This window comes from Calonectris borealis, chromosome 18, assembly GCF_964195595.1.
Source record: "Calonectris borealis chromosome 18, bCalBor7.hap1.2, whole genome shotgun sequence".
Lineage (NCBI taxonomy): Eukaryota > Metazoa > Chordata > Aves > Procellariiformes > Procellariidae > Calonectris > Calonectris borealis.
Window position 1 is genome coordinate 14,721,066 of NC_134329.1, and position 13,511 is coordinate 14,734,576.

At 37.3% G+C, this 13,511-nt stretch overlaps 1 protein-coding gene across 21 annotated transcripts in view; it reads right to left on the reverse strand.

Moving 5' to 3' along the window:
* EP400 (E1A binding protein p400) overlaps window positions 1-13,511 on the reverse strand; it is a 49,781-nt gene that overhangs the window by 27,492 nt on the left and 8,778 nt on the right. For 19 of the 21 annotated variants that reach the window (XR_012676504.1, XM_075168074.1, XM_075168071.1 and 16 more), the window contains exons 3-19: window positions 12,494-12,581; window positions 11,966-12,073; window positions 10,878-11,257; window positions 10,319-10,621; window positions 9,430-9,615; window positions 7,929-8,069; window positions 7,743-7,821; window positions 7,410-7,462; window positions 6,241-6,298; window positions 5,462-5,551; window positions 4,147-4,254; window positions 3,187-3,380; window positions 2,817-2,994; window positions 2,012-2,148; window positions 1,465-1,634; window positions 836-1,010; window positions 293-429 (exon numbers count right to left, since the gene is read on the reverse strand). Coding sequence is in view for 20 of the 21 variants with exons in the window: in XM_075168074.1 (XP_075024175.1) it covers window positions 293-429; window positions 836-1,010; window positions 1,465-1,634; window positions 2,012-2,148; window positions 2,817-2,994; window positions 3,187-3,380; window positions 4,147-4,254; window positions 5,462-5,551; window positions 6,241-6,298; window positions 7,410-7,462; window positions 7,743-7,821; window positions 7,929-8,069; window positions 9,430-9,615; window positions 10,319-10,621; window positions 10,878-11,257; window positions 11,966-12,073; window positions 12,494-12,581 (2,585 nt within the window). In the remaining variant the exon portion in view is untranslated. The remainder of the gene's footprint in view (window positions 1-292; window positions 430-835; window positions 1,011-1,464; window positions 1,635-2,011; window positions 2,149-2,816; window positions 2,995-3,186; window positions 3,381-4,146; window positions 4,255-5,461; window positions 5,552-6,240; window positions 6,299-7,409; window positions 7,463-7,742; window positions 7,822-7,928; window positions 8,070-9,429; window positions 9,616-10,318; window positions 10,622-10,877; window positions 11,258-11,965; window positions 12,074-12,493; window positions 12,582-13,511) is intronic. The other 2 variants (XM_075168078.1, XM_075168089.1) reach the window with 1 other exon arrangement.

The following is a 13,511-nucleotide window of genomic DNA, read 5'->3' on the forward strand; positions in this document are numbered from 1 at the left end:
CTTTAAAAAATAAAGAACCACTCATTAGAGACAAATCTTAAAACAAAATAGCAGCAAACCTGACCATTACAACTTGACTTTTAGGTTCCAGAGGTAAATGCATGTTTTTCATTAGGCCCATAGCATCACTTGCCCATAATTTTAGTTCACAATGTAATCACATTCTATTCCCTGGTCATAATGGAAAAATTCAGAAAAAAACCTAAAACACCTCCACCCATGACAATCATTTATCATTTTGCTTAAGCACCAAAAATGACAGCCTTTTTTATTTACTGTTTTAATTCCTTACCCTGGTTGTAATATGACATCTTCATACATAGCTTTTTGTCGACTAGAAAGACGACACTTTAGCACATGTTCGTATTTCTTTGTTAGCTGCTTTTCAACGTCTCTCTTTGATCTTCGCAAAATAAATGGCTGAATCATCTGAAACATTTCATAATTGAGGGAAAAAAAATTTTCTCACTTCAAAGACGCAGTTTTAGAAGAAGCTAAATCTATTCCCACCTAACACATTTGATGTGATAAACCTCATATGCCATATATAATCATATTGCTATGAATACAGTTGTATAGGCATTAATTTGTTCTTTAATTTCTGCATGTTATGCTTCAAAATCTGAGCCTTGTATTACTTTTTAAAAGAAATCTCCATACTATTCTGGTAGCAGAAACCCCTGCTTTCAGCAGGACTTTCTGTTTGAACTGAACAAAGTGTTAAGAAAGGCCAGAAATTTCGAGGTGAACCACATCTTTTCCTTTCTTCCTTTTTTTTTTTTCCCCAACAGCTTAACTACTGTAGTAGGACAGATGAGAAAAAATGACAACATACTCTGTGTAACCTGATGACCAATTTATGGCAATAATCCTGGTTCTCCTCATTAGCTGCTTTTACTGGAAAATCTAGATAAGGTCTGGAAATTCCCGGAATCAGAAAATGTACCATGGTCCACAACTCCATCAATGTGTTATGCAAAGGAGTGTCTATCAGAAGCAAACGATGCTGGCTGTGAATAATAAAAGAAGATTTTTAACTGATACAGCATTTAACTAGCATCATTATGAAAAGGACACCAATATTCAAACACTGTTTACTCCAGCTTTAGGTTTGTCAGATACACAGAAGAAACAGTAGTGCTAATAAAATTAAATCTAGGATAAATTATCTTGAATATACCACCAAACTAGCTTTCTCATTGCAAACTATCAGAACATACAAGGAGATGCGTTTGGGAGCAAAAAAGAATTGCAGTGTTACGATAGCGGCATCAAAAAAATCCTGAGCATGTCTCTGAATCCTGATTGTTTCAACTAAAGGCACGTCTGTAGGTGCATGCTGCACAGGAATTTGGCCAGACCAAATCAAGAGGTTTTTTAGCAGTCTTCTGCTAAAGAGAGAACTGTGTGACATCAAGAGAGAAAAGCCCACTGCCAGCAGGAAAACAATTCTCTGCTCCATACCTGCGGAGACTGAAAAGTGCCTCCCAGTGTTTCTCAGTCATGTTCTTTATTTGTTGCATCTCATCTACTATTAAGTATTTCCATCGCATTTTCATAAATGCTGGGTGGCCTTTGAACAGTTGTTTGTAGGAAGTGATACACACATTGAAGCTGTTGGGCTCTGTCCATTCCTACAGAAAAGGAAAGGGAGGATGAGACAGAAAAGTTACGGCAGAACCCTCAAGTATCTTACAACCAGCTATTTCTTCACTAAAACCAGAAAGATGCTATGACCCAAAGCATTCTAAAAGACAGTCTTGGTCTTTGAATTATAGTCAGTGTAGAAAGCAGGTTAAGTATTGCACATACTGCTCAATACAAAGGGAGTTCCAAAAATGCCTTTGAAATTCTAGAACTGTTAGGTGTGAAACTCTTTGTAAACCAACTTGTAGTTTTAAAAACTTCTCACACCCCATAAGGATGTAAGAAACATATAGATAAATGCAGGTTAAAGGAAGAAGATCTAAAATGCTAAATATGACAGTGTAAGAGTTGCAAAATACAGTACCTGTCTTTTTGCCCTAAGTTCCCTTTGGCTGCCAAAGTAGAGAAGTATTTTCAACCCTGGGCACCAGCGTTTCAATTCCAGCTCCCATTTCAATATGTTACAGCTCCGTACAACAACAAGGTGAGGGCCCCAATTACCTATAGAAGGGGAAACATAGCAGTTAACAGTAGAAAGAGACTCCTGACAATTCATGTGGCTTATAGTCTCCCCTGATTTTTTAAGTGCACTAAATTCATCATTAAAAGTGAGATCCAATAACAACAGACAGAGGTATTTTAATGAATAATCTATTATTTTTTATTTTTCAGACCTCAAGTACCCCTTGTGCACCTAATATCTATTTTTCCCTCAACTACATCAACTGCTTGAATAAGAGATACTACCTCCACAACAAGCTTTGCCTTACTTATATTCTTAACCCGTCTTGACTACAGCACCACTATTAGTAATACTTGGCATGATATACAAGACACACTTGACCACCTGTTCATATTTACTCCTTGAATTTAACTATCTGTGGCCATCTGGTCATTAAACAATTTGTAAGGCTTTTTTATACTAATAAACTAGGCTTCAGAAGAATTTTATCACCTAGAAGGTAACAGCAGATTGATCAAACAGTATACTTGGTAAGAAGGCACCCTTATGTCACACAATCTAAGAAAGTTTTTCTGACATAATCTTACTTTGTGCATTAACTAAAGTCTGATACGGTTCAGCAGAAAAAAATGTGACCCTAGGCTACAATTCACAAAGGTACTGCTGGCCCAGTACCTGTCTAAAATTGTTAGGCAAATGAACTTACCTTCATTACAAGCCAAGTGGGCAAAAAAGGCGATAATTTGTACTGTTTTTCCAAGCCCAGCCTCATCTGCCAGAATGCCGTTGAGATTCTTCCTGTACAGCTTTGCTAACCAATCCAGCCCAATCTTTTGATATTCTCTGAGAGGCCCATACAGTAGCGATGGAGTGTTGTATTTTATCTGTAATGTGAATGATTTGACACTTTTTTTCTGAGTTAAATTCACGGAGCATGTCACAAAGCATAACCATTTTGTAGTTCAATAACTAGAAAATACTTATTGTAGTTTGTTGCTAAAATCTGTGAAATCATGAAAAAAGCATTCTTTTTGTAAAAGTTAGCACACACAGTAGCAGAAAATAGGGAATCTTACCGCTGTTGTTATCCTAGAGCTGCCTTTAGGTAACAGCATTTCTGCTGCAGCAGCAACTTCTGATATGTCTCGCATATGCTTCTTTGGAGGACTTGATCTGTCTATACCCTTGTACTGGTCAATGCTGAGAAGGGAGTCTATGAGGACAACTTCCTTCTGAGGACTCTCCCTATCAGAGATGTGGTCTTCCATTTCTATGAGAGAGAAAAATTACATTAGCATTTAAAATAAACTTAAGTATCAGTTACACAAAGGAATTGAGATGGCTAGAATTCAGACAGGAGTCTAAAAGGAGGCAGCTAACTTTTAAAAACAATTCTATGATTTTCCAGCTAGTCAAGCTAAAATGAAAATAGCCCAAGCTCAGGATCACATACATGTTCTGGACGTTCACACCAGCTAGGTTAACATGACCATTAACTTTTCACAACTTCTAGGGAGGTCCTCTCATACTACCTTAAACCTATCCTCAAATCTGTAATTCTATCAACACTCCAATACAGAACAGATGGCAACTGTGTAATAATAGCTAGCTATGAAGTGTGCTGTTCAATTCAGTGTAGAGTGGCTCTTCCATGCCTCACTATTGCTCCTGAGAATCTCACACATCTTGACTTTAAGATAGGCAAACACTACCCTCTTTTCATAAACTGAGAAATGAAAAAAAAAGGAAGAAATTCTTCACAGACCATTATCTAAAAATATTTAGTAATAACAGGAATAAATCTAATTTTTCTAATGTTCATTCTAAATGCTTAGCAAGAAAGCCACTGTACTTTCCATTCATTCTTGTACATAACATTCTTCTTCACTTAAACAATAAAAAACATTTTAAATGCGATTCACTCAATATTTGTTTTCCCCTAGTGTAAAACGTCTTTTAACACAGACCTGAAGAGCCAATCAATTTATTTCACTTTCTAAGTCAGTACAGCTTCTTCTAAACAAAAAGTAATTTACCTTCCTCACTGCTATCCTCTTCACTGTCAGGCTTCGGCTGAGGCCAGTGAAAATTTTCTGCAAAGGCACCTTCATACATCTTTAGTAAATCTTCCAGAGGCAATTCAGCTGAAGGTCATTAAAGGATGCAAGTTTAAAAATATCGAAACTCGTAACAATCAATACCATTGTTTTTAATCTCATTACACTCTTCACAATTGTATAAAGCCAGTTGTCTAATCAGAAGTTAATTGCAGGGGTAATTATTAGGTGGATGATGGCAATATTTATTTAATGTCCTCGATTACAGAGAACAGTTGGCATTACACCAAGCAGTTTGCTCGCCCAGCTTGCTTTTTACTATGTTACAAACCCACCATGCAGTAAACCACTGGTTGGGGGCATCAAATCCAGCCGAGTGGCTGAAAGACAGTTCAAGACTTCAAAGTTTGAAAACTGAGCTGTACCTCAACCCCACCAAACAGTATCTCCATGATCCCTTGTCTGATCTGTTGGAAGCAGGAATGTGCATACTGGCGGTGGCCAATCAATCAGGAACATCCTCATTAGGAACTTGGCTGCCTGGCCAAGAGTTATAATCCCTCCAACTGGCCAGCTGGCTGCAGCCACTAAGCTGCCAAACAGACCAAACAAACGGATTTGGAAACTGCATATTAATTGCCAGGCGGGTTTAGCTTAAAGGGAAGCTTGCCTCTAAAAATCAGAAAGGTTTTTACCATGATAAGTGAAGTGATCCCTATGGGATACTTTGCATGCGTCAAGCTCAGCATAGCAGTTATTGTTATGTTGCTAATGAAAGAGAGCTGCTAGCCAGAGCATTGTCCCTAAAAGCCCCTTATCTTCAAGTATTTATACCCCCCAAGATCAGCACTTCAGGGCCCTTTCAGGCTTATCAGGTGGGTCACACAACCCTTCTGAGATACTCAAGACAGTTGATAAAATGTTCATGTTCGATCTGATACACTTCTGGTTTTAAGTATTTATCATGCATTCCTAGAACTTAGGTTGAGAGTCTTTTGGTGTGAGGTTTTAAAGAAATGCAGCGCTTCAGTAGAGAAATACCCTTTCTCAAGCTACCTTGTGTGATAACTAGTTAAGTATACGGACTGCTTTATAAAGTACAGATGTCCATCACCATCCCATAAACTACCCACTACAACTTTCCAAACAGAAAAAAATAAATACAGATTACATATGACTAAACATCTGAATGCATTCAACTTCTCATCTATAACCCTATTTGCAAATACAATAACTGCTGCATGTTTTCACATGAATCAAGAATCAAGCTACAGGAATCAAGCTACACGCCTACCTTCTTTGGCGAGGTTAGATAATTCAGTTTGATGGTTTATGTTTCCTTCTTTAGCTTCTTGTTCTTCAATTGTTTCTTCTTCATCTTCAACTAAAATAAAAACAAATGCTAACCTTGGCATTCAAATTACACAATAATTCAGGAAGTTTGTAATTATATGCCTCAGACGTGTACTAGCATCGAATATTATAAGTTAGCAGGATTCAAAAAAAATGAGACATATAGAAAACAAGAAAATCTGAGAGCAACTATACATAGAACTTAAAAGGTAAGTGAAAAGGAGACAAGCACTTCTGCCTCAGGACAAAAGGCAGTCTTGAACTGTTAAGTGTTGATTGACAATGGTCAACAGAAACAGGTTATTCTGTAGCTTTAAACTGGGGATTTTCTTTGTCAGAAACATGACACAGATGTCACCACAAGAAAGGAACTTAAGTATATGGTTATTCAGTCTGAAATCCTCAAAAGAAGTTTAAGACCACTAGCAAGGTTTGAGAAACAAAGGAATGAGGACAGAAAGAATTAAAATCCACCAACAATGATGGCAGTGTGTTTTCAGGGAAAATTTTATTTTCAAATTTTCCCTGAAGCTCTTTTAAGGAAAATTTACTATCTAATTGACTGTCTAATCTCTCTAAGAAATGGATGAGGGTTGGTATCTGGTTTGTGAAAATCTATGCAGTAACAGACTGAAAACCTGTGGTTTCAGGGTTTTAATATACAATTTATGTACTACGCGATAGATATGTACTACGCTACAATTCTGAAAAGTGACCTACCTTCCTCATCAGTCAAAGACGTGCTTGCCTTTCTTTTCCTTCCAGATGATGAAGAACCCTAGCATTAAATAATTAAAATAAGTAAAATCATAGAAAACAAAGTTAGGGAGGTTTTTTGTTTTTTAAAGAAAGCAACAATTGCCTTGCAATCACAACAGTATGTGCCAATAGACACTTAACACTTATTAGCACTTTCCTGGTCACGCAAAAACAGATACTCTGCTTCTGTATTGAAGGCAGCATGCCGTCAGCCACTTCAAGTGTTTGTGGTCCAAATTACTCAAGTCCAGCTGTGGCACAGAGCCATAGTACACTCTTTCCCCGAAAAACATTATTGAGGCATGAAACTTTTACCCAGGACTAAATTTTCACTAGTCAATAAAAAAGTGATATGGCACAGGCCTACAATTGTTCACCCTCAGCTGTCTGGCATACTTTGTAGCATGGTTTAGCCTGTGCAAATTAACACTCGCAGACAGTGCTAGGACACAGTTTGGCTGATAACACATGCTAAAGCTTGTTCCTAACAGGAAATTCGGATGCAGGCATTTTGCTCGGTGAAAGGGGAGCGTTTCAGCAACTGGGCATCAGCTGTGCCATGCCAGATGGCTCAGGGCCTCAGAACAATCCCTCGCTCATTTTTTTCCAATTGCACAGATGTAGCCAAGGAGTCCTAGCACACATTTCGTCTAGGGCAAAAGATATTTAAGTTTCATTCAGTTTGATCCATTCTGTAACATATATCTACATCTCTCAGCAGATAAATCACAGTTGAACAGCTGAAAACATGCTTTCATGCCCCACAAAGTTTACCCCTGGTTACAGTAGATGAAACTCCTGCCCAAAACAAAGTTTGGCAATTAATTTGTATATTTTTTGGTCTTGCAATCTTAGAATGACTGATTCAAAGCCATTGAGTAAGTATGAATTCTTCCCTTAAAAGACATATATCAACTGCAATCCACCTCCCCGTTAAAAGTTGTGGTTCATAACCAGAAAAAATTATATTTGTGCTTATGACAATATGCTCAATTGTCAGTTACTACACAGAAATGTGCTTATCATCACTGTGCATTTAAGGAAAACATTTCACATTTATCAAAACTTTTTCACACAGGTAGTCATATTTAAACGAATTTGATGGGATTTTAAGAAACAGAAAGACTTACCATTTCACTTTCTTTTTCCAATAAAAGGTCTTCTGCAGGTTTTGTACCCTTACCTGGAAAAATTATTATACTTCATGTATGCATTAGTCACTTAGCAATTTTATGTTTCTTACGTGAACTTTTAAATGCATTCAACACAAAACACAAGAACTATTAACAAAATCTAGCACAAAAGCATAAAAAACCCCATAACTCATAGTTCAGATCTGTTCACAACTTTATTAGCATCTCACAATTCTATCACCAACAAGATTAAACCCCACTGAGTGAAATTATGTAAAACAATAGCATCAGAACTTATACTGGACTTCTTACGAAATGGAATACAATTACCTTTCCTTGAAATTCTCTTTAAATTCAAAGCTTTTTTCCTTTTCTCCTGAAATTCGATTTGCAGCTTTATTTCAACAACCTGAAATGTAAACCAAGTCTAATAAAGCACTTAAATTTTATAAATAAATTACTGAAGATGAAAAAACCAGTATGACTTGCAGAAGTATTAGTAAGTCGGTATTTTACCTGTTCAATGTTAGACCAGAAGTATTCTATTTCTCTAGCAATTGATGCAGCAATTCGCCTTAGTTTGTTTTGTTCTTCCCTTTTAGCTCGCTCTTCATTAAGTTTCTTTTCTTCATGATAACGAGCCACAGTTCTTACCATCTAAAATACCATGAGAGATACTGAATTAGGTTACCTCAAAATACACATCATTGTGCTTCTTAAGATTAACATGGTTATCAGCAGCCAGATGTTGACCATAGCTTTACACATGTAGCACTTACGTCCAATATTTCTAATTCTTACCACGCCAGTACAACAACAGACATGAAACTCGAAGGAAAAAAGAAAATACAAGAACTATAACTAAGCAATCAAGTAGGAAACTCTTAATTCGATCCTCTCTCTCAATACAAAAATTAGGAAAAGAATCTACTGAAATTAGCAGCAAACACACCACAAAATGTCAGAAACCAAAGGTAAAATGAGTTCAAAAAGAATGTACATACATGAGTGAAAGATCAGTAAACGGCTGACTTGATTGCAATCTTTAACTCAGAAGGTCCCTAAAACACGGACTTCCAGAAGTTTGAACATACTGCCAGGGGAAGGATCATTTCGTATTTGCCCTTCCTGTTTCTGCTATTCTTAAAAACCTTCCATTGGCCACAAATGGAGTAAGTGCTTCAAATCTAGATTTAAATTATATTCAAAATGCAGATCTTCATTTTACAAAATGATACACCTATTTCAATACTTTGCTTATAAGGAAGAGAGTTCTGAGCTTCCATCATTTCAGAATATACAATAGAAAACAACATGGCAATTTAAACTAATGACCTTCAGTTGCTCTCCTCCTTAGTCCAAACTGGTCAGAAATATATCAAAAGAAGGTGTTACATTCCTAGAATCCATAGAAAACTCTTGCTTATTGTAAATAAACAGATTTTACATATTCATCTCACACCACCCTAATTTTCATTCCATCACTGACTTAATTATTCCCACTGTGCTGCTCTCTTCCCCTATGAAAACAGTTCTCTACCATGTTTCTACTGCTGTCCTTAGAACTCCATGGTTTCTCCTTCATCTTTTTCCGAGATTAAGAAAGAAGAATTAGACAGACAACCACACCCAATGGAAGTTATTTACAAAATTCTAGATTTACTCTTCATAAAGAGGGAATAACTGGTTGGTAAGAAAGGCACGATAGCCATACTTTTTAAATATGACAGTCAACATATTGACTGGGTCCCCTAAACAAGCTATTTGATTTCCAGAGGAATAAAATCCACAAAATCCGAAACTATTCTTTGCATCCACAATCAATACAATTATCTAGTCTGTTTCAAACGCTAGAACATCCAAAGCTGACAACATGGCTTCTCATTTAAGTTAAAAATCGGTGTCTTATATTCCCATCACTTATATCTGTAGAAAAAGAACATTTAAATAGCTTTTCTATCAAGCCCAGTGATACCAAGACCGATTGTTCTGAGTCAAAATAATGTTTTTCAAGTACCTTCTTAGCAGTTGCCATCTTCCACTTTCTCTCTTGGGCAAAATCAGTTGCCATCCACTGCATTTCTTCCAGCAAATAATCCCAGTGAGATTTTGGTCTTGGAGCCTCTTGGAGTTTAGGCAGTCGCCTCAGGGACCATAAACCTTCCTTTCTCAGTTCTGCTATTCGCTGATGGATTTGATTTTCCTTAAAAAGAAGTACATATAGTTACAATGAGGCTGCAGAATGTACCTAAAACAGGAGCCAAATAGAAAAATAATAATTGCTTCCACTCCATCAAAATAATTCACAGCAAAAAAAGGTGTAACAGCATGACACATGCATTACAAAAATCAAGTCTGAACACTGCATCAATGAAAAAACTACCGGACTATGTTAAATAACAGGATAAAAAAGGTTCACTGGGCAGCACAAAAAAGTTACAAGACATATGTGAACTGCAATCAAATAATCCTTTTTTCTTCATAAATAGAAATTGCAGATGCATTTATCCAAAGAAGATAAATATAACTTCATTATCAACACTGCCTGATTTTGTGAAAAAACAAGTTCTCTATGATGTTCCTGTTAAATAAACAAAACAACATCTCCAGTTAGCTATAAAAATAAGTAAGGTTGCAGTCACCTCGAATGAGTAGATAGAATCAATACAATAGAAAGAGAAAGAATGCAACAACAGTATGAAGACCAGTAAGTCATCTTCAACTTCTCTGAATGCCAATAAAAGCAAAACTCAGTATGTAAAGCAGACTAAAAAAAAAAAACAAAAACGAAACACCCCACTCCCCCGAAAAACAGCCCATTTTCATAGCCCAAACACATCGCTCGTGTTAATTGTTATTTGTGTGTTAACTGTTCATAAGTTTTGGGGAAAACCAAAAAGTCTTACCAGCTTTACTTGCTCAGCAAGCTTGTCTTGAGAGTTGTCCTGTGGTAATACTGCTGCATTCTGAGCTGGACTTTGTGTTTTAGGTGCTGCTGCTACTGCTAAGCCTGGGGGTTTTGATGCAATAGGAGACAGGGACTTATTAGTTGCTGGAGAGGTCCTGTTTGTTTGTACTGGATATGTAGAAGGTGGTGTTGTGCCTGAGATAGCTGCTGGCGCAACGGATGAGGTAGGCGGTAGTGTATTTGCCGTAAGACGCTGAGAAGTCTGAGCAGGATCTACCGATGGTCGTGTCAGAGTCACAGTCTGCCCAAGAAACACATTTGCTAGTGATGAGTTTAGGATTCAATACTGTCTTAGTCTACACTACAGCAGAACATAATGCGGACTTAAATTTAATTTAATAAAAAATGTACACCTGCATTTTTATAAGGAAAGGACTTAAGTGTCCAGTGGAATTAAAAAACGTTAACATATTTCGTGTATTTTCAAGAAGATAATGTTCTTAGATTTTACTGGGCATTGAAACAAACATATTTTCACCCCAATAAAGTTCACATACCTGTTGCTGTATTGTAGCTTGTGGCTGTGACACTTGGTTTGGTGTCTGTCCTTGCACATGGATTGCTGGTGGTACCTGCTGTTGAAGTGGTGCTGGAAGCGGAGCAGAAGTCAGGGGTACACTTTGAGGCTGGATCTTCACCTGAATCTGAGGCTGAGCTGGAGATTCCACTATCTGTGGTTGCTGCTGTGAAAGCTGCAGCGCAGCTGGAAGAGACGTCATGGGGACATTTGCAGGTTGCAGTCTCCCTGGCAGCTGCGGCGGAGGTGTATGTAGACTTGCTGCGTTCTGCACAGGAGGGCCTTTGGATGGGTCATACTGTTGTTGACTCTGTTTTTGTCCAGTCAGCTGTACAGTTTGAGGAGTGGGAGGCATTCCACCTACAAAGCAAGAGGAAACACAACACAGATGAAATTAGAACGTCCAATGCTCTTTACTGATATAAAGAGGAAATCAACTAGACTAATTTGTTACTTACTTTGCCACAAGACACCATCACTTGAAAATACCACATCACAATCACAAAATAAACCACCATTACAGTAAACAACAAAGTATTTCATGCATAGGACTGCAACTAAAATTTGGAGCACAGCAACTACAAAAAAATATGTCATTATGTGTCTTCGGAATTTCTCATATTTTTTTTTAAAAAAAAAAAAAGGACTGGTGAGCTAATGGAATTTAACCTAAAATAATAGCATCAAGTCTAAGTAATGTTTAGTTCTTAACACATTCACTCTAACACATATTCTAAATGTGTTCTTGGCATGACTAATGAATAAAAATTTGTCATGATGTTGCAAGTTAGGAGCTTTCCTTTTCATAAATCATTGGCTCAGGTCCAGAATTCTCAGATTAATCATTTTGCATCAGCACCTGTGACGTATTTCCATGCCCACATGCACCTTTGGAGCCCGTCACTCAGCTCCTTAAACAAACCAGGCATTGCATACCAAGTATTAATTTACATGGAGAAGTGCATGGTGGGACTAGGATCTTGGAAGGCCGGAAGCCCAAGTTTCTAGTCCCATCACTAACATCTCCTTGTTAAATTAATGTGCAATTGGCATGTGGTGACACAGTACCTTGTGCCGTTGGCATTAGCTGTTGAAGAGGAACTCCTGAAGCCACACCCGGGTGCTGAAAAACCATCCCATGACGGCCCACTTCAATTCGTGGTCTCTTAGACGAATCTGTGATATTCAAATTCCATTTATGGCATGGTATAATGGAATGGGTTCAATTTTACAAAGCAAACTACTACACATGATTCCAACATCAGCTCAGAAAGCTACAACTACTATACATGTGTAGCATTTATGAAGAACATGCTCCAAGGGCAGAGTGCCTCTAACTTCAAGTTGGCCATCTCCAATCTTCTTAGCGAGATCAATCAACCTAACAACGTCTCCATGCCTGCCAAACCCAGTCCTATATATTGTGAGTGGAGTGCACTCTTCACACAGCACCATTCACAATAGATAGTCCTAAGGATATGACAATTCCCAAGGTGAGGCAAAACTGTATTTCAAGAGTTACAGAACAGTGGGCTCCATTAACTGTTTGGGGGAAAAAAAAAAGAACCAAAGTGAAATTCTGTCTGCGGAACATACCTGCTGGTGCAAGTGCCTGCTGTCTCTTAAAAGCTTCAATTTCTATGGTGTTCACAGTCGCTGTTACTGGAGTCCCTGTATGCGTTTGCTATTGGAAAAAGAAAACAAATCACAAAAGTTCAATCTGTAGATAGTCTAACACCAAGATGTAATTTACAAATGGATCTAAAGACACTAGCACAGAACAAATCCTTCAGAACAGTTGTACAATGAAGAAAACAAGACTCATTCAATACTTGCTATAAAGTTTTAGATGTCCATAATGCACAGATACTCTTCACTGAGTTTGAATTTTAGAACGGTAATTAAACTGATTAAGTTGGTTATATATAACACACATCTACATTTTTTAAAAAGTTATACCAAACCCAGGAAAACAGGATATGTAAAAAATAAAATTGCCCAGTATTTTTTATTTCTTTTTTTTTAATAAATGGAGATTTCCATTAATGTTTTGCCTTTCATCATTTGCATAATGCTGCAATGGAGTCAAAATGACGTATTCATATAGTATATAGCTGCAATAAAAAGCTGACATGACAAAAATTAAACATTGTGACTTTGCTACAGGATTAATTCAAAGGGAAATTAGATGAGGAAAGAGAATTTACGCATAACTGTATTATAACTAACAAGACACAAAAGTAAGGAATGAGAGTCAATACATTTGTGAGCTAATCCTTTTCACTGTTTGAAACATCAGTAACACGCAAGTTAACTCTCATCCTAAGGACAATTTAAGCTTACTTGAGGCTCTACCACTGTCACTCTCAGGATAGAGCTCCATGAGAGTCAACCTTGAAATATTTCAGGAAAAACTGCTAAGACTCAGCCAAGTTACACAAGTTCCAATTCCAGTTTTCCAGATACTAGACTTGTACTTGTTTGCACAGCTGGCAAAATGAGTACCATGAAGAAACTCGATGAGGAGAAACACAATATTGCCATAAGGCTAATGTGACATCAGAGCTCATCAGAAGTTACTAGACATTTTGTCTGAGGATAAACATCACACAAC